The 19,917-nt window shown below is 41.6% G+C and overlaps 3 protein-coding genes across 12 annotated transcripts in view; 2 read left to right on the forward strand and 1 right to left on the reverse strand.

The window, feature by feature from the left end:
• NUP210L (nucleoporin 210 like) overlaps positions 1–11,225 on the forward strand; it is a 68,689-nt gene extending 57,464 nt beyond the window's left edge. For 4 of the 6 annotated variants that reach the window (XM_006214704.3, XM_072946498.1, XM_072946499.1 and 1 more), the window contains 7 exons: positions 655–781; positions 2,611–2,760; positions 4,239–4,489; positions 5,873–6,077; positions 10,167–10,271; positions 10,808–10,882; positions 10,976–11,225. In XM_006214704.3, the coding sequence (XP_006214766.2) occupies positions 655–781; positions 2,611–2,760; positions 4,239–4,489; positions 5,873–6,077; positions 10,167–10,271; positions 10,808–10,882; positions 10,976–11,076 (1,014 nt within the window). In that variant the 3' untranslated portion in view covers positions 11,077–11,225. Of the gene's footprint in view, positions 1–654; positions 782–2,610; positions 2,761–4,238; positions 4,490–5,872; positions 6,078–10,166; positions 10,272–10,807; positions 10,883–10,975 lie in introns of those variants that run through there. The other 2 variants (XR_012062835.1, XR_012062836.1) reach the window with 2 other exon arrangements.
• Positions 11,226–11,502: 277 nt separating this feature from the next.
• Positions 11,503–13,235, reverse strand: RPS27 (ribosomal protein S27). The gene is made up of 4 exons (XM_006214706.4): positions 13,082–13,235; positions 12,660–12,768; positions 11,950–12,060; positions 11,503–11,588 (listed from the first exon to the last, which is right to left on the reverse strand). Exons 1-4 carry the CDS (start codon positions 13,085–13,087, stop codon positions 11,560–11,562), a joined length of 255 nt encoding a protein of 84 aa, XP_006214768.1. The 5' UTR covers positions 13,088–13,235; the 3' UTR covers positions 11,503–11,559.
• A 3-nt stretch (positions 13,236–13,238) lies between these two features.
• On the forward strand, positions 13,239–19,839 carry RAB13 (RAB13, member RAS oncogene family). Of its 5 annotated transcripts, XM_072946505.1 has the most exons (11): positions 13,246–13,318; positions 13,819–13,918; positions 14,914–15,124; positions 15,840–16,009; positions 17,275–17,335; positions 18,180–18,240; positions 18,463–18,540; positions 18,655–18,744; positions 18,866–18,931; positions 19,034–19,087; positions 19,293–19,839. In XM_072946505.1, the coding sequence occupies exons 4-11, from the start codon at positions 15,886–15,888 to the stop codon at positions 19,368–19,370; spliced, it is 612 nt and encodes a 203-aa protein (XP_072802606.1). In that variant the 5' UTR covers positions 13,246–13,318; positions 13,819–13,918; positions 14,914–15,124; positions 15,840–15,885; the 3' UTR covers positions 19,371–19,839. The 5 variants fall into 5 exon arrangements, with proteins under 5 accessions (XP_072802605.1, XP_072802606.1, XP_006214769.1 ...); XM_072946504.1 differs by lacking the exon at positions 13,819–13,918 and having other exon boundaries at positions 13,239–13,318; positions 14,894–15,124; XM_006214707.4 differs by lacking the exon at positions 13,819–13,918 and having other exon boundaries at positions 13,305–13,482; positions 14,894–15,124.
• The last annotated feature ends 78 nt before the right edge of the window (positions 19,840–19,917 follow it).

Raw genomic sequence — 19,917 nt, forward strand, 5'->3', positions numbered from 1 at the left:
CATTATCATCATCTTCTCTCGTTGTAATAATTAAGCACTTGCCTTATATTCAAGGCACAGTATAGAATGTACAAAGATAAATTAGAGTTCTCAGTTGGAGAACTTAGAATCTAATAGGAGGGATTTTAACAAGTATAAAAATACTTACAATATAAGGCAGAACATTACAAGTATATTGAGAGAAACAAAGTACTTTAAAGTTTCAGAAAAGGTTGAGATTATATGCAACTAGAGAGAGGAAAAGAGAGAAAACTTTCTAAAGAAAGTTTTGTCATGTATAACTGAAAAATTGTGCTCTACACTGGAATTTGATACAACATTGTAAAATGATTATAAATCAATAAAAAATGTTAAAATAAATAAATAAATAAATAGATGGAAAGTTGTGATTGTCTTCAGAAGCATTTTAATAGGGAGTTATACAAAGGGAAGATATATCAGAAGGAATCATGGACAAAGACCTCCTTTTAGAAAAAAAATGTTATCTTCTTCTCAAAAGTGAGCAGATTCTGTGGTTCTCAAATATGTGATCACTAGAAGGGCAATATGCTGTTGTGTGAGACATACTTTTGGTTAAATAAGTTATGAGGCATGAAGAGGGAAGGAACCAGATTTTCTAACTTAGGGACCTATTTTCCTTTGGTTTACTGACAGGTGGTAGTCATTGCGTCATCAAGATTAACACTCAGTTATGACCTCAAGACTTATCTCACCAATACCCCCAGTTCAACTGTGTTCAAGCTCTTCATCACCACTGGCAGAAATGGTGTCAATCTTAAAGGTCAGGAATCTCTTTATAGGTGTGGGTGGTTATTCCCATCTTTCTTATCCTCTCTCAATTCATTTACCCCTTTGGATTAGCAATCCAAGTTTTCTTTTATGTCAAAATTGATTCTACCTTTACAAAGAAATCACTGGGAGCTATGAGACTTCAGAAATTATGACTAGATTAAGGTTTTGAAATAGGCTCAACCTAGTCACTAATGTCTTTCTACTTATAACCCTGCCTAGAACAGGAGATAGCCTAGACCAAGGATTTCCAAACATGGCTGATTTTCAAGGTTACCCAAGGAAATTTTTTTAAAATACAGATTTTTAGGCTCCATCCAGAAATTTAATAAGTTTGGGATAGAGCCTAGGATACAATTCTTCTAAAGCTTCCCCAGATTTGAGAATTGTTGGACTAGATGACATCTGAAATGTTATTTGCTCAGCAAATTTGCCTTGTGTGTTTTTTGGTTTTTTGTTCTGTATTGGGCTATGATTTACTGTCAAAAAAGGGGTGCAGAAAGATTACTAAAATACAAGAAGCTACTAATAGATTCCAAATGCTATGTTAGGAATTTTTGTATCTTTTATCTCATTTAACAATCTTAACATGTAGTAATTAATGATCATCACTTTAAAGATGAGATTACTGAGTCTAAGAGCAAGTAACTTGTACAAGGTAACAACCAGTTAGTGGCAGGAATGGTAGTTATGTCCCACAGCAAAGTCCATGTGCATCCTTCCATTTTTTAAAAGAACAAATGCCAGATTTTTTTTTTTTGGCCGAGAAAACACTCAAAACCAAGCAGAGAAGTCCAGAATATAGCAGAATATAATTGTCTATAAAACTTAAGATAATTTAAACTCTAATTACCATTTTTTGTCCTTCAACTTTTAAGCACTTAATGTATTTTCAGATAAAATATTTAACCTTATAAATACATCTAAGTATGTATGTATAAATAAGAATATTTGATCTTTAAAATTCTGCAGGTTCTTTTACAAAATACTAAACGTTTCTTCATAACATACTCACTCACTGTTGTCTACCTCACTTAATTTTACAAACAGATTTCAATTTTTTTCCCTGCAGAATCTTTCTTAAACCACAACTTACTATGAAACCTTATGAAGCAGTTCCTTTAATATTGCTGATAGTCTCCAAAAGATGAGAATGGTTACTGGACTGCTGGCAATTGAGAAAGCTTTAGTAAACTGAGACCATTAAGAAACTGTACAGGGGAAAATCTTGTTAACAAGACACCAGTTCCTGTTTAATCTAAATAGGGGGAGGGTGTGGTTTAGCATGCATGAAGTCCTGGGTTCAATCCCCATTATCTCCATTTAAAAAAAAAATTAATGCCATCAATGGCGCCAGTCCATTTTTTGCCGGTGCTGTTCGGCTCCTGTTTAAGGCACCACTTGTAATGAGTTTCTAGAGATCTTTGACTTGAATCACTGCAATCAGTTATGGAAAACAAACCTTGCTACACTAAAAATCTACTTCCCAAGTGTAGCACTTTATTTCTAATAGCTGTCCAATTTCTCTGTAATCTTATTCCCACTGATGAATTCCAAAAACCTTTGAAACAGGACACCACCTATGATATTGATAATAATAGTCTCATTATAATCATTCACAAACTAGCAGAGGCAAGGGTCTTACACTTGATTGTGGTAGGACCCAACAGAGCTGGCAAGTAGACAGCTGTAGCAAGTAAAGCAGAACTGACCCTCTTTCTTGCTTTTTTTTTAAAAAAATACTAAACTGCCTCTATATAACAGTCTCCCCTTTTACAGATTGTTACTGACAAAGCTAATTACCTCTTTTCTGCTCATTAGGATCCTGCACCCCAAGTCAGGCCTTGGCCATTACAACAATGCTTCTTCCAGAGACCCTCATTCTGTGCCATGTACAGTTCAGTAATACTTTGCTGGATATTCCAGCAAGTAAAGTCTTTCATGTCCAATCAGATTTCAGCATGGAGAAAGGTGGGTTCCACCAGTTGAATCTGGTTTCCCCCTTGTTTTCATATTTGTACAAATGTCACATTCTTATGGATTGCATTTCTACTTTCCAGTTTCATTGCTCTATAACATGGAATCTTTCTCAATCAGCATTTTTGTTCTGTTCATTCAACAAACTTTTAACATGTGTCTTTATATTATACAGTGCTTTTCTATTATAACTTACTATTTTCTCTTTCTCTTATCTCTGTGAGGGATTGGATTATGTCTCATTATCTTTTATCCCCAACTAGTAGCACAATGTTTCAATGTTGTTGAACTGAAGGATATTCCAATCAGAAGCATAGCATTAACAAAGTAGAAAGTAGAAATAGGCCTGACATTGGGAAGACTTAATATAAATCAACTGATCTAAAATGGAACAATTCATGTCAAATGTAAATAGGTAGTACTATATCATGGGAGAGCTCCTACTCCAAGGTCAGGCAGTTTGAATGGTACAGGTAATGAGAAACCACTGAAAGAAGGCTCATTCAGCAAACTGTTGAGCACCAAACAGAATGGCTGGTACCACATCAGGCACTGGACGTACAAGGAGTTAAGACAAGGCTTTTAACTCTTACTAGTACTGCACAGGGTAACTAGTTATAGAATAAAGATATACGTGGGATGCTAGGATGGCAGAAAAAAGGAGTATCTACATCAGACCTGGCGGTTAGACTCAGTTTTCACAAAGGAAATAACCATTAGAAGGACAATTAGGACTGAAATAGATGCAAAGAGAACAGGACATTCCAGGCAATACAGAGCCCTGGGAGTTTTCAAAAATAAGTTTGAAGCAGTTTTTAAAGAATCTAGTGGGGGTACACAGAATGGATAAGAAAGAAGAATGGGATGCAAAGAGACTAGTAAATGGGGCCATTACAATAATCCAGGCATGAACTGATGAGGGTCTAGACCAGAGAATCAGAGAAATACTAAGGGGGCAAATGTGAGACAGGATGAGCTAGCAAGATTTGGAGAATGACTGGATATTGGAATGAAGGAATGGATGTCAAAAGACAACTAAGGTTGAGCATGGGTAACTAGAAAAACAACACTATTAACAGAAATAAGGCCATCAAGAGGTGGTTTGATAAAGAATCGATTAAACCATGTTCAAAGCTTGCCTTTCACAAACTCCTTCCTGACCTCACCAACTATGACTACTTATCCTACCTATATCCCCTTAATTTCCATTTGTACTATATTATTTAATACTCTCTGACATATTGATTTACCGATAATAGTATTCTTAAGTTCAATCGTGGGTTCCCTGGGACTGTTTTTTCTCTGGTAACCTCCCCTATAGTGGCCAACAGTGTACTAATTAGTGAATGCTAAAAATTGAGTTCATGTTTTCTTTTGAATTTGCATGTAACTATTTTTTCCTTCCTATCCTAATTCAGTTGACTAAATAGAGCCTCTGAGCCTTACTGCTCAGTTTCTCCTCTTGTTTTCAGGGGTTTATGTCTGCCTAATCAAGGTTCGACCCCAGTCAGAGGAGCTGCTCCAGGCCCTCAGCATGGCTGACACCTCAGTCTACGGTTGGGCCACACTTGTCAGTGAACATAGCAAGAATGGAATGCAAAGAATCCTCATTCCTTTCATCCCAGCCTTTTACATCAACAAGTCAGAATTGGTTCTTAGCCACAAAAAAGACATTGGGGAGATAAGAGTACTGGGAGTGGATAGAGTTCTTGAGAAGCTAGAGGTATATGTTAAGGACTGAAGCAAAGCAGAGCAGGGGTTTTTTTTGTTTTGTTTTTCTTTTTCTTTTCTTTTTTTTTTTGGCAGGGGGAGGTAATTAGGTCTATTTATTTATTTTAATGGAGGTGCTGGGGATTGAACTCTGGACCTTCTGCATGCACTTACCACTGAGCTATGCCCTCCCCGCTAGATTAGAGTTTTGAAAAGGGGATTTTTCATTCTCAGTCCAGGGTAACGGAACAGTTACTGAATGACTTGACAAAATTCACTACAGAAAATTCTTAAATAAAATGAAGACAATGTATCCCCTTTCCAAGGCCAAGGGGACTCCCAGAGTCCAAAGTCTAGGTCATGTGCCTTGTCAGTCTGGAAGATAACACAAACACTTTAAATATATATACATATATTTACACCAATGCTATCTTAAAACAATTTCAGAATGCTAGTTTAAAACTTTTTTTGAAGACTATTTTATTCTTTTTTAGATCTGTCCCTACCTGGGTGACCTTGGGCACGTCATTTATCCCTTCAGTTTCCTCACTAGCATCCCACTGTGAATGCTCTTTGAAAGCAGCAAAAGGTGTAAACATATCTTAGGAATTAACATCTTAAAAGGGTTAAGCTTCTCTGTTTAGGGCAAAATTACCTTAGAGGGACTGCATCATGAACTTGGAACTGAATCCGTACATCTCTGTCAACACTTACTGTTCCTTCTACAATTCTCCTCTTCCCTCAAAGGGCATAACTGACTCTGCTCAAAAGCAGAATCCCAAGCGCCCCTTCCTTCCTCTACTCCTTCCCTATCCTACTTCTTCAGCAAGGGGAAAACAGCAGCCTTATCTCCCCACCCCAAGCCACAGCTTCAGAGGACCCCACCCCAGGCACATCCGCCCTCTCTCTTCTCCGGGGGCACCAGAGGCCAACCTCGCCCTTCCCCTCCTGCCCCAACCTAGAGGAGACCCTGGAGGCATTCAGGGCCAAGCAAGGCAGGCGGCATTTACAAACCTGCTTTACCACTCGAGTAGGGTAACCTCGCTTATGCCCACAGGGCCCCTTCGGCTCCTCTGGCCAGAGCCGAGACTACGTGCCTCAGCCATGGCTATCTCGTGACCCCAGACCTCCTCTGCTCCGTGCGGGGCTACCGGGACTGGGACAGAACAGCCACACTTTACCAGCAACTGAGGCACTCACCTGAAGTCTATTTTATTCTCACAGATCATTTTCTTCCCCTTCAATACATCTAAGTGTGAAAAAGTGACTTATTGTCAGACAGCTAGCTAGAACTAGACATCCAGATGTCTTATTGTATATGTTTAAGATTGGAATGTATTCATACAAAACTGATTTTTCATCTTTCAAACAAGTACCTTTTTATCTTTTCTCCAAGGTCTTCCCCAGCTCCCCAGTTGTAGTGGTCTCTGGCCATAGGCAGTCTTCCCTCACACCTGGCCTGGCCATCTACCCCGTGAGAGTAGTCAACTTCACTTCCCTCCAGCAGATGGCAGCACCTGTTTTCATCAATATTTCCTGTGTACTCACCAGTCAAAGTGAGGCTGTGCGAGTGCGAGCTATGAGAGAGAAGCCTGGTGCAGGTGAGCATTGAGGGCTGCTATTTTAATATAGAGGGAAAAAGACAGAATGTATTACAGTTTAGTTAATGGGAAACATTCAGCCACTTGGCCAAGATCACTCAAACTAGCTGCAGCATGGATCTTTATTCTCCAAGCCTACTCTAAAAATAAAACCTTCAGATAGCTTTCTTATCACTAGCTAGATGTTATCCTTAACTTACACATTTAAGAATCATTATGTTATTTTAACACGAGTTTGTCAGCTTCGTAAGTGTACTTCTTACCCTGTTTTACATTTTTTTATTGAAGTATTGTTGACTTACAATGTTGTGTTCATTAGTTTCTGGTGTACAGCAAAGTGATTCAGGTACACACACACACACACACACACACACACATATTCTTTTTCTTATTTTCCACTATGGTTATTACAGGATATTGAACGTAGTTCCCTGTGCTATATAGTACAGTATTGTTTATCAATTTAATACGTAGTAGTTTGTATCTGCTAATTCCAAACTCCTAATTTATCCATCCCCCACCCCCTTTCCCTTTTGGTAACCATAAATTTGTTTTCTATGTCTGAGTCTGTTTCCATTTTGTAAAGTCCATTTGTGTCATTATTTTTTTAGATTCCACATATGTGATATCATATGATTTGTCTTTCTCTGACTTTTCTCTCAGTATGATAATCTCTGGGTCCATCCATGTTGTTGCAAATGGCATTTTTTTATGGATTGAGTAGTATTCCATTGTATTTGTATACCTCATCCTTCCTTCCTGAGTTGACGGTTACTTCCATGTCTTGGCTATTGTAAATAGTGCTGCCGTGAACACTAGGGTGCATGTATCTTTTTGAATTAGTTTTCTCCAGATATATGCCCAGGAGTGAGACTTCTGGATCATATAGTAACTCTAGTTTTTAAAGGAACCTCCATACTGTTTTCCATAGTGGCTGCACCAGTTTACATTCCCACCAACAGTAGAAGAGAGTTCCTTTTTCTCTACACTCTCTCCAGCATTTATTGTTCATGGACTTTTTAATGATGGCCACTCTGACTGTAGTTTTTGTGTTTCTCTTATAATTAGCAGTGTTGAGCATCATGGCCTATTCGCCATTTATTTGTATGTCTTATTTGGAGAAATGTGTTTAGATCTTCTGCCCCATTTTTGGATTGGATTTTTGTTACTGAGTTGTACGAGCTGTTTGTGTATTTTGGAAATTAAGCTTTTATCGATTACATCGTTTGCAAGTATTTTCTCCCATTCTGTAGGTTGCTTTTCGCTTTGTGTATGGTTTCCTTTGCTATGCAAAAGCTTGTAAGTTTGATGAGGTCCTATTTGTTTATTTTTGCTTTTATTTCTATTGCCTTAGGAGACTGACCTAAGAAAACAGTTACAACTTATGTCAGAGAACGTTTTGCCTATATTCTCTTCTGGGAGTTTCATGGTGTCATGTCTTATATTTAAGTCTTTAAGCCATTTTGAGTTTATTTTTGTGTGTAGTGTGAGGGAGTGTTCTAACTTCATTGATTTACTTGCAGCATTCCCAACACCACTTGCTAGAGATAGTTTTTTCTCCATTGTATATTCTTGCCTCCTTTGTCAAAGATTGACTGTAGGTGTGTGGGTTTACTTCTGGGCTCTGTTCCTTCTAATTCTGTTCCACTGATCCTTGTCTGTTTTTGTGCCAATGCCATGCAATTTTGATTACTGTAGCTTTGTAGTATTGTCTGAAGTCTGGGAGGGTTATGCCACCAGCTTTGATCTTTTGCCTCAGGATTGCTTTAGCAACTCTGGCTCTTTCTGGTTCCATATAAACTTTAGGATTATTTGTTCTAGTTCTGTGAAAAATGTCATGGCTTCTTACCCTGTTTTAAATCTCTTGACGAAGTTTCACTTTTTTCAAAAGTATTTAGCAGATCTTTTTGCATCAATGGATAAATGGTGATAACCCTAGAACCAAGACTTAATGTCCCTAAATCTTGATTCTACCATTACCCAGTTTAGAAATGCCAAATTTGAGTGGGATGGGGACAATTATGGAAGGAGGCATTAGGAAAGCCAGAAAACCATCCGTATACCTGTCATTCCCACTTGCCCATCCCTCAAGGGAAACAGTACTTCTCTTAATTACTAGGAGTGATTTAGGCTGAACCTTAATACATCTAATGGGAGAAAAGGTTTTTGTTTTTATGAGCATCTGCTTTGTACTGGTCAATAAATACCCTAAGCATATTTGTATGTAGTTTGTTTTTTTAAACCATTTTTTAAATTGAAGTATAATTTACAGTGTTGTATTAGTTTCAGGTGTACAGCAAAGTGATTCAATTACACATACACATATTCTAGATTATTTTCCATTATAGGTTATTACCAGATATTGGGCATAGTTCCCTGTGCTATATGGTAGGTCTACATAGATTTTAATTCTCATGATTTTAAAGAATGTCTTATAACTCTAAAGATGTTTCCTTTAAAGAGCTGAGGAAATTGTGGGGCAGGGTGGGATATTAAAAAAAGGGGGGGGGGGAGTATTGAGGAAATTGAGATGTTTGTCAAGTTCCCACCACCAGAAACTACTCATCCATGCTTTCTGAGTTTAAAATTGAGGTTTCGTGGATCTCCACAGACTCACAGATAGAATTCAAGGTGTCCATGCTTTGAATGGGAAAAAAACTGCATCTTTATTTTCAATTAACCTCTAGCTGAAAGTATTTCTACTGATTATGAGCATAGGCAACAAGTCACAACAGTATCAGATGTATGACTTTGTCAGCAATGGAATCCATAGATTTTCTCGTGTTCCTACTGTCACATCTCAAAATTACACACTAGTTTTCAGACCTAAAGCTACTTTTTGTTCTTATTAAAACACACGTATTAGTGTATCACAAATTAGGCCTTTTAACATTTTGCTAACTGCACAATATAACTATCCTACAAATTAGGTTTCCTTTATTCCTACATTTTATCTTTTGCATTTAAAAACTTGAATTGGAATCCCTCCACTTCAGCAGACTGCCAAAGTTGCCCACGACCAGAAACAAAACTCAAGAACCCCTGCCCTTCTCAGAGATACAAGGGATAAGCAGTACAACCACGGTTGGTGGTTTAGATACAAATATGAACACGAATTTCAGCTTATTCATACAAGCATGATTGCCTACTGTTATGCCAGACAGGCACGATACCTGTTACAGAAATCAGATTTAAGGCAGGGCCCAATTAGACAGTTCAGTGTAGCCAGAACAAAGAGGTGCTATCAAAGTTAATGTTTCTTCAGTTTTATTTGGACTCTCAACATTGGGACCTCATCAGGGGTTAGTATAGTATCTTGTTTTCAGTGTAGGCAACCTCAAATTATTCTTCAAAGTGAAGCAGTGCGTAGGCAGTGTGAAGTTGTAAAACAGTTGTACGTTGGTAGGTAAAACCAGTGGAGAGCCCAGAGTTAGAGTGCCCATACAAAGGATGCAGAATAGGGAACTAGGTATGAGGGCCTGGTGAGTTTATCAGGGAAGGCCTGTTAAGTTCAGGCAGTTTGGTGGAGCAGGGAAGAGTTTATTTCTAGACACTGAATTTGAAATAACCAAAGGTAAGTGCCAAGTATGCTTCAAAGACACAAGTCTAAAGTTTTATTGAGGACAAAGTTATATACAAATCACAATGTGCCCTACAAATGACACCTGAGTAAAAAAGGACAAGTAGCCCTTAGATTTAAGAGGTCATTGGTGACCCAAGGAAATGTTTCAGGTTAGGGGGATTAAAGTTAGAAGCTGAATCACCATAGACTTTCACAAACTTTAAGGGAAATATGTCACCTGGAGTTAAAAGTGTACAGTTAAAGTAACAGGCATTTTAAAGTAGCTCTTTTGTAAACTGGAGAGGAGTCTCAAGAATTTAGTTTATTACTGTAGGGACAGTAAAAAGCCAGAGGTGGAGGAGCCAAGTATAGTTTACCTCCTCCTCCCTCATAAGAAGCAAAAGAATTTCCTAGAGAGCTGGATTTTGAGTGCTTCAGCTAGATACTCTTAGGACCACACAAGTTTTTAAGTGCAACATCTGTCTTGGATACATTAAATATTCTTCTTTTGTTCTGCCAAACTGTAGGTCAATATGAAGATTCAGGTGTCCTCCAGAAGTTCACGGGTTCTTACCAGATCCTCCTCTTTACCCTCTTTGCGGTGTTGGCATCAACAGCTTTCCTCTTTCTAGGTAAGGAGTCCTTATTTTCAGCATCGTGGACTTTTGACTTGGAAACTGCCTTCATTTTATTTCACAAACTAAATGAGGATGAAAATTAGCTGTTTATCACATCTAATTTGGGACAAGCAATTGAAATTGATTTAGCCTCCCTAGCCCTAGTCACCTAGTGGACTGAAGTTCCTGCCCAACTTACTACCAAGCAATAAACTAGATGTGGCAAACAAATACCACTGAGAAGTGGAAATCACTTCTAAACCTTTTATTATAGCTAGTTCTGCTCTAATTCATAGCTAGAAATGACTTAAGCAACACAAAACTATGGTCTACACATGCATTTCCTATCTTTCAGCCAAGAGTTAGAAAATACCTCGAAAATCACTAAATAAAAATTTCTTGTATTACTATGAAGTTATTTAATTTGAAGCATTGCTTCTTTCTATCTAGTAATACTTAAATCTCTGAATTTTAGAGCTGACTTGCCCCTTAAGGCCTTCCTCCAATGAAAATAGATCTCTTTGGTGACATCTCCCTTGCTGTTTTTCCAGCATACAATGCCTTTGTAAACAAGATACAGACAGTTCCAGTTGTTTACAGACCAACTCTAGGAACGCGACAGCCTGGTAAAGAATCACTGTCTTTATCTTTGAAAAGCTTAGATATCACCCTCACCTTTATTCACCATTCATCTATTTCTCTCCCTTCTTTACTTCTAGGTTCTTACACATTTACACATTCTCCCCCTCCCTTCATGAGTCCACAACCACCACCAGCCCATAATCGGTTACAACACTGGCTTTGGAGTATAAGGCATTAATCTCTGCTCGGACAAGTTCCCTTAACTGTAGGGTACTGAAGATTTCTAGCCCTAGACAAGGAGCGTAGCAGCAACTTCTATACTCCTGAGCCTCCAAACAAGGCTTCTGAGAACTGTAAATAAAGGATCCTAAGCTGTTTTGTATTAAAGTGGTGTGTTGGGTTATTTTTTAAGATCAATTATCAGTTTTTAATCCTAAGAAAATATTAAAAATCAAAACAAGTACCCCATTTATACACTATCCCAGTATTTAATCAAGCTCTGAAGATTTACCCAACGAGCCTAGGGATACAAAGGTCTCAAATCAACTTTTTACGTACTTGGCCACTTACTTGCCCCAAATGACTCTAGTAGTCCACTCTTCTGGTTGCCCCTGAATACGTGAGGTAGGAACTTCCTAGCAGTAAAACAAGACAATAAACAGGATGTATCCAAAATGTGTTTATTGGGACGGTTTCCCATTCATCTTGATTCAGGGTTCTTTTAGTGCTGCTTCCGTCTGAAGGAGCATCCTGGAAGAAAAGTATCTCAAGGTTAACTGATAGGCGCTTTCTTACCCTGCCCCCACAAAAGAAAATAATACCTGATACCCACAGGAAAGCTCCATCTGTATTTTTCTCAACTCCTTTAGCTCCTACCTAGCCACTTAAAGACCTTATTATCAGCTTCAGGTCACGTGAAGCGCCTTTTGTCACCCATCCACCCCAGCTTTAATCAGTAACATTTTGAAGTTAGTAAATACTTTCTGATAATGCTTTTGTAGGAAAAAGAAAAGACTATCGAGCCCAACCAAGACAGTCTGGTAATTCACATTACACACGATCCCTCTTAAGTTTCAAAGCCCAAAATCCTAATACCAGTTAAATTATTTACCTTCTGTAAGCCTTGCTTTTCCTCCTGTAGGCTGGCAGAGGACAGTAGAGCAACCAACACACAAAACTACTGTTTGTGCATGGCTAAAGACGGTGGTGATTTTATAGCATCCTGAGAAAAAAATCAAGAAGTTAACCTATTCTTCCCATACCTTTCTTCACTTGAACACATGCTATCATGTGTTAACTGTAAGACAAGCATGTTATGTAAATTCTTGAAATTAACTTTCCTTCTAAACCTGATTACCTAGCTCTACGTATACATTAAAGCCATATACATTAAAACCAAGTTAGAAGCCATCTAGACTCTATGCCCCCACCTATGGATTTTTTGCTTTTCCAGCATACAATGCCTTCATAAACATCATCATCTAGAGCCTGAAAGATAAAGGAGTGGAACCATAAATTATTCAAAAGTCAAAAAGCAGAATACTCTACTTGGCTGGGAGGGATGCTCAGTAATGGATCAACATCCACCCCCTTGCTTCCAGGTACAACTACATAAAAGACCACAGCAGTGTTTCCAAAACAAAGAAATGTTAGTTTGCATGTGGAGTTTTTGAAGAGAGATCGCTTTGGATCACTCCTAAAATGCAAAATTTTACCCACCTCAAATATCCGAATTTTAAAAAATTAGGGTCGCTTCAAGGATACCCTTTTCCAATCCTTGGAGTCCAGTGCTTTCCCCACTACTACAATTTATCTCCTCACCTGGGCATTTCACATCCATGAAATAGGAGTTGGGGCTCTGCACCAGGCGCTTCTTCTTGTGTTTCCTTTTCTCCTCTTCTGGAGAGGGATGAAGGAGATCCTTTGCGAGCTAAGAGAGGCAGAAATTCAAAGATTTAGAAACCAACGGCGAACATGGGCTGATGGGAAACAGTCCCCACTGCCACACACCGGGGAGAGCTCGCCCCTTGCCGCCCCTGCTGTCTGCGCAGCTGGGCCGCCATCTTATCTCCTCTCCGCTCCCGTCTAAGCAGGGGCCCCCGCGGGCCTCTGCGCTCCCTGTGGTTAATGTTCCGGGAAGTGCGGAGGGCAAATGAGGGCCCTCTGCGATGCGAAATCAGCGTGAGGGGAGCGTGCGGACAGAAGAGCGAGACCGCCGCCGAAACCTGGACCAAAGAACTCACAGGCATGTTCTCGTTGGGAGGTCGTCACCGCCGGAAAGGAGCGAAAGCGGAAATCCTCCCCCTTATATCCGCCACCCTGCAGGAAGTGACGCCTGGACCTTCTGCCGCCATGTTGGGAAGGTCCTTCTCTCAAGGTCTGCGGGCGGTGGTGGTGAGGAGACGGCTGCCATTTTCAGAAGGTCTCTGATAGGACACAGATAAGTCGCCATGTTGAAAACGTGAGCTTTCTGTCTTAAGGTCAGCATTTGGTCTCTGTGGAGGAGTAAATGGACAATTTTTAAATTTCGGGCTGCACTTTGACAGTAGGAACTGCTTAGGAGAATAGCGAGACTCAGCCATGTATGAGACTTACTAAATTTCTTTCCTATTTTCCAATTGGTTTAGTTTGCCCATTAAGAAATGTAAGTATTTTAAAAAGTCCTCATACTTTCCCCACCTCCAGTCTACTCCTAGGGCTAACCATTGTTGAATTTTATTCTCTCCTTCCCATCTTTTCCCCCTAATAATTACACCACTCACTTACGTAGTTATTATTTGTGCATTGTTCTGACTGCTTTTCGTACGTTAATTTATCTTCCGAACAACTCTATCAGGTTACTATTATCAGTATTTTACAGATTAGGAAAGTGATGTCCAGAGACGTTAAATAAATTGTCCAAAGTGTGCTACTGAAGTGCCTTCCAAAAAGATTGTGCTAATTTATATTCCCACATCCTTTACCCTGCATTTTTCACCAGCACTGTATTTCCAAGATTTCTCATCTTGGCAGCACTGAGACGCTTGACGGGATGAGAAGAAAGAGAAACTGAAGACCAAATCTACAATGATGATCAAAGGGTTAGAATGCCCATTTTTCATAAAGAAGGAGCCTAGATGATCCAAATGGCATCTGGGGACCTAATTAATTCCAGAGGAATGGAATAGGGCAGGGTATATAAGTTCCAGTCAAGGGTGTGCTGGTAAAAATTTTAACGACTGGCTTTATGGAGAGTAGGCCCTGATTTGTTGTCTTTCCTAATTTCAATGGTGTGAATATTCACACCATGGCCAATTTCAAACTACCAATGTCACATCATTAAACACGGATCTAGGAAGAGAGATGCACAATCTGTTCTCATAAGCCAGTAAGAATTGGTTCCAGCACACTACTAATGGACAGGAAAAATCTCTGAGGAAGTGACATTTAAGCTGAAATCTGAAAGACAAGGAGCCAACTAAAGAACAATCTGGGGGAATAGCTTTCTAGGTTGAAGGAAGAGCTTGTGAATACAAAACCAGAGGCCAGAATGAGCCTGCCAAAATTGAGGGGGGAAAGGCATTGTAGCGGAAGCTCTGAGAGCCAAGGGGAGAGTACTGTGGAGATGAGGTTCCAGTGAATGGAGGTATACACTGTAAGTACAGTCTAGAGAGGTGAGCAAGAATAATGTATTGCTGTGGATGAAAAGTCCAGATCCAGACAAAATAAGATGAAAAAGAAAAAAACTAATGGATTTTTATCCTAAAATCCTAAAAGATTAAAGAGTAATTTAAAGGACTGTTGAGAGACAGTTTGGCCAGTGAGGAAAAGTAAAGAAAACTCAAGGTTAGTAATACAGCTTGAAGACCTAATGAGAGGTGAGATAAAGGACAAAGGGGGATTGAACAGTTGTGTTTGAGAAGAGACAAACATTGACACAAAAGTTGAGAAGGGTAAGTGACAAAAAAGATGCTTCCTCACTAACTTTATACAAGGACTATTCTAACTCGCTGTTAGAAAAGCAGATATTTTGACTAATTTTTTTCAAAGGCAAAGATAAACTTGTTTCTTTATAGCCATGTTCTTCACACTTCAGTTTCCTGGTTGCCAAGGCTACGCATTCACAGTCTGTTCTGTGAGAAGTCCGGAATACTGCCTCAGGGCTGTTAAAGATCTGCATCTCATCAGAAGAATGAGACGAGACATTTGTAGTCCCAATCTCTGTTTTCCTGAGCTGGCATGTGAGAATTCACATACACTGTCCCAGAAGGAAGGCTGTTCAAATTGAAGCCCCAGAATCTATCTAGGTAGGTATGTGTGGTTTGTGGGGGGAAGTGGGCGGGCCGCGGGGTTGGGGAGAGGAGGAAGTGGGTGATGGAGGCGGGTGCGAATTCTATAGTATAATGAATTTTAATTTTTACTCTGTTACACCAGGGGGCAGACTGACTCAACAAATAGCCGCCTACTCCAGGCATCCCGCTTTTTTTAAAAAGGAATTGGGATTCTGAAACTAAGGGCTTGGGACTAACACCAGAATTCTACAACTGCCCCAGAAGGATTCTATTTTCTTTGAGTCGCCTTTCCAAAAATCAGTCCTCAATTTTTCTTAACTCCCAGTGTTATCCTGGCCTTCACCCTTATTCCCAGAAACTTTCCCTTTCCCCTAATTCATCCAAAATTCCTCTTCCGCTGGTCATTTTGATTAAACCTCTACTTCAGTTCGCTCCAGTCTCTCTGGCCTCAGACTGGAAGAGTGAAGTCAAAAGAGGGGAGGAGTAGTAAGCAAAAAGCTTTGGGAAATGCCTGGGAAGACAGGCCAGCGCCGCTGGGAAGGGAAAGCCCAGAGAGCAAAGGGCTGGACTCGCCTCCTAGGACAGCAGAAAGGGGTGGGCGGGCAGGGGGTGGGGCCCAGAGGAGTGCCGCCTCTCCTCTTTCCCGGAGCCTGGGCGGAGAGGGAGGAAAACTTCCTGGCCTGGGCTCCGGGGCCGCTGTGTTTGCCAACCCTACAATCCCGCCTACCAGTGCCCGTCGCTTCCCCACCCCTCCCCCGGCACCCCCGGTGTCCGCCATGGCCAAAGCCTACGACCACCTCTTCAAGTTGCTGCTGATCGGGGACTCAGGGGTGGGCAAGACTTGTCTGATCATTCGCTTTGCAGAGGACAACTTCAACAACACTTACATCTCCACCATCGGTGAGCCCACTGGCCATATCCTAGATCCCCAACTCCCTCATGCTCTCATCCTCTGGCTCTTGGATTACTGGTGACCCCACTTTTCAGTCCCCTTAGAGTCAGGTTTCTAAACTCCAGTCCCTCAATCCCTGTCTCAGACCCCTCCCCCCTTGTATGTCTCCGGATGTTATCCAAATCTTTGAGTCCTCCAGGTAGCCCCTCAGTTGTGTGAGCCCCTCGTCTCCAAATCCACATGAACCCTTCCCTATTTCCTTCTCCACTCCTCTTCCCCCATCCCTATCCACCTAGGATTCCTGATCCTGTATCCCCTTTTCCCTGAATATGTCTTCCAATTCTTCTGGCCTCTTTCTGTCCCACTGAGTTGCAAACTCTCCCATCACATTCCCACCTTACCATCTACTTTCCAGCCTCCATGCCCCTCAACTTAATTGGGGGTTGGGGAGGATGGAACAGAGAGGCTGGTTGTGTTGTGTTGGACTGTGATCATGAATATGCAGTCAGCCTGGTGAGGAAGGTGGGAGTGAGGGGACTTTTGGGGTCTCTGAGTCAGCCTGGTGACTCAGCCTCCTCCCTGGGGCTCCCAACAGGCTCGGGGGAGGTGCACAAGTTTCCACTAAGAACATTGTCCCCCCCTCCTCCCTCTCATCTTTCCTAATCTCCTCTGGCCTGGGAAATAAGACAAAGAGAGTCTCCAGACAATTCTGGTTAGAAAGAGGACGGGAAAATGCCCCTCTCGCTGAATTCAGTCTCAGAGGGAATCTTGTTTGGCCTCAAACTTGGTTTCAAGCCTGGCCTACTAGTTAATTCACATAGACTGGCATCAGCTACCTTTTACCTCGCTCTTGATCTTTACCCTGTAGGGCCAGGAGGGTGGGTGGGAAAACCTAGAGCAGAGGGTTCTAAGAAAACAGAAGAGAAAAGGAATCTGAAAGTAATACTTTGGGAGAGACATTGAATTGAGAGGGTTGTCAGCTGGCATGGCTGAGTGAATCCAAGAAGTTGCCTTAAAGGCCTTGAGCCTTCCTGCAAAATTTTCATCATCATCTTCCCCACGAAATCCATAAAATATAAGTAAAAACAATATGCTTGCTATACAAATACAGCTTTGAGAAAATCCTCCTAGTTTTACTGTTCCAACATGATTGCTTCCCAAGTGCGTCCCCTGCAGAATCTCTGCCACTGCTCGATTCCTGTCTCTCTCAGCACACGCTTTCACATGCACATACATACATGTCTCAGTCTCAGTGTCCACTCTCCACCCCTAGGAATTGATTTCAAGATCCGCACTGTGGATATAGATGGGAAGAAGATCAAACTGCAAGTCTGGTGAGTGAATCCCCAAGGATTCCTAAACCAGGCTTCCTCATTTACTTCCTGTAGCCCTGTCTCTTCTATTTTTCCTCATTTTTCTCCCTTTCCCCATTGCTCCTTCCAGCACTTTTCCTAATCCATTTCTGTCACCTCACTCAGATGTCCTTTTGTCTCTCTTCCTGCTTTTCCTGCTTGCTCAACTATTTTCAGCTTTTTTATATATATATATATAATTCTCGTGCCTCTCTCGGCTCTAGAGCATTCTCTGAACTTGGCAACAATTGTCTGTTGAGCTGCAGTGTGGAAACAAGCTCTATACAGTTGACTAGCAAGTAGCAGAATTAAGCCTTGACTCTAAGTCTGGTGCTCCTGTTAAATTACAGAGAGCTCAGAAAGCCAAGTGTAAAAGTTTGACCTGACTTGAGGAAGCTGCAATCCTGACGGTGTTAAATGGAGGCATTATGATACGATAAGAGCAGAATGTGGTTCAATCCTGGTTCTGTTACAGTATGACCTTCATTAGTTATTTGGCCTCTCCAAATCTGTTTCCTCATTTGTAAAATAGAGACAATAAAACATGTCTCACAAGGATAGAGTGAAGATTAGGTAAAATGACACAAATAAGATGATACATACACAGTGCTTAGCACAGAATAAACAATGAATAAAACAGGTCTTGTTTCTTAGGCTTCAGCCATCTCCAGTATCAGCCCAGCTATCTTCCATCCCTTTTCTCCTTTTCTGTTTCCTTTCAGCACCCCTTGTTGCAAAAGCTAAATTCTTAGGACGTGGGGGCGGGATTCTCTATTTCAAGAGCTCTTCCCTCTATCCCACCCCATGAAATATTCCACCTCTTCAGGGACACAGCTGGCCAAGAGCGATTCAAGACGATAACTACTGCCTATTACCGTGGAGCCATGGTATGAAGTGTGGTTCTGGACAAGGGAGGAGGCATGAGGCAATAGAAAATATGAATACAGAGGGGCAGGAGTTGGGGCAGAGAAGAACGGGGAAGGGCACAGTATGGGTTGCAGAAGGCCCCGTATGGCCTAGCGTTAGACTTGTGGATAGAATTTGCACGGTCACTTAGAGGGCAGTAGGAAGCCTAAACAGGGGAATAAGTGAACTTTGCCACTTTCCAGGGCATTATCCTGGTATATGACATCACAGATGAGAAATCCTTCGAGAATATTCAGAACTGGATGAAGAGCATCAAAGAGGTGAGGACTCTCCCAGAGAGATGGGGGAATTGGGTAGAACCTGGAGGATGAAGCAGACTGTGAAAATGAGCAGGACCCAACTTCTACTCATCCGTCTTACCCTTTTGCTCCCAGAATGCCTCTGCTGGGGTCGAGCGCCTCTTACTGGGGAACAAGTGTGACATGGAGGCCAAGAGGAAAGTACAGAAGGAGCAGGCCAATAAGGTAAGAGCCGGCTGGGCAACGTTCCAGCACTGGGCCAGGAGGGCCAGGATGAGGCCGGACTGCAGAGGGCTTGGCTGCTGCCCTTCATCCAACTCTCTTCCTCCCACTTCACCCCCTGCAGTTGGCTCGGGAGCATGGAATCCGATTTTTTGAGACAAGTGCCAAATCTAGTATGAACGTAGATGAGGTGAGACCTACCCACCCCCACTCCTCAAAGAGATAAAGTATTGGAAGACAGGCTTATCCTCCCCTCCAACCTCTTCTGACCAGTCTCTCCTTTCCCCATTAGGCTTTCAGTTCCCTGGCCCGGGACATCTTGCTCAAGTCAGGAAGCCGCAGATCGGTGAGTTAGTTGGATTTGCTGGGCTAAGTACGTGTGTGTGTGTGTGTTTTATGGCCCCAATGTGTGTGTGTGTGTGTTTTATGGCCCCAGTGTGTGTGTGTGTGTGTGTGTATGTGTGTGTGTGTGTGTATGTGTGTGTGTGTTTTATGGCCCCAGATCCCAGCCAGCCATTCTCACCTTGACCCCTGTACCCTTCTCCCTCTAGGGAAACAGCAACAAGCCCTCCAGCACTGACCTGAAAACTTGTGACAAGAAGAACACCAACAAGTGCTCCCTGGGCTGAGGACCCGTTTCTCCCTCCCCACCCTAAGCCTGGAGGCTGAACGTGAGGGAGGCAGGGCTGAGAGGCTGGGCAGGGGAGAAATAGCAAGTGGGGCTTGGAGGGATAGAGACAGGCAGATGGTGGAAGAATGGGGAGGGAATGGTAACAAAAAAAGGAAGGAGAGAAAAGGAAAGAGGAAAAGGAGGTAGAATAGAGAAGGAAGGAGAAGAAAGAAGGAAAAGAATTGAGGAAGTGAAAGGTGAGGAGATAGGAAGAGAGGGAGAAGGAAAGGAAGATGGCCCTAGGCCTCAGGCCTTTTCTGGGTTTCCAGGGCAAACATAAATGTAAATAAATAATTGATTTATTCTGTTACTGAATCAGGCTTTAGGGTCCTGAGAGAGGCTGGCTCAGCACCACCCTCTGATGGTTTGGTCCTATCCTGTCACTCTGCATGGTCTTTCTCAGTATTAAAGGCCACCATTTGCACGAATGTCCCTGGTTTGGGTAACTTTCATCATTGTCAGAATTGCTCTCTACTCATAAACCTAATTCTTGCCTCTCTAAGGTG

This window comes from Vicugna pacos, chromosome 21, assembly GCF_048564905.1.
Source record: "Vicugna pacos chromosome 21, VicPac4, whole genome shotgun sequence".
NCBI lineage: Eukaryota > Metazoa > Chordata > Mammalia > Artiodactyla > Camelidae > Vicugna > Vicugna pacos.

Excerpts from the sequence above, each read along its gene's own strand:
- RPS27 (XM_006214706.4), bottom strand. Across the intron at positions 12,061-12,659 it reads CATGGATGTGAAATGCCCAG|GATGCTATAAAATCACCACC; the intron begins GTGAGGAGATAA and ends TTTTTTTCTCAG. Across the intron at positions 11,589-11,949 it reads AAAAGCAAGGCTTACAGAAG|GATGCTCCTTCAGACGGAAG; the intron begins GTAAATAATTTA and ends CTTTTCTTCCAG.
- RAB13 (XM_072946504.1), top strand. The coding sequence starts at position 15,886 with ATGGCCAAAGCCTACGACCACCTCTTCAAGTTGCTGCTGATCGGGGAC. Across the intron at positions 18,932-19,033 it reads CTAGTATGAACGTAGATGAG|GCTTTCAGTTCCCTGGCCCG; the intron begins GTGAGACCTACC and ends TTTCCCCATTAG. Across the intron at positions 19,088-19,292 it reads AGTCAGGAAGCCGCAGATCG|GGAAACAGCAACAAGCCCTC; the intron begins GTGAGTTAGTTG and ends TTCTCCCTCTAG.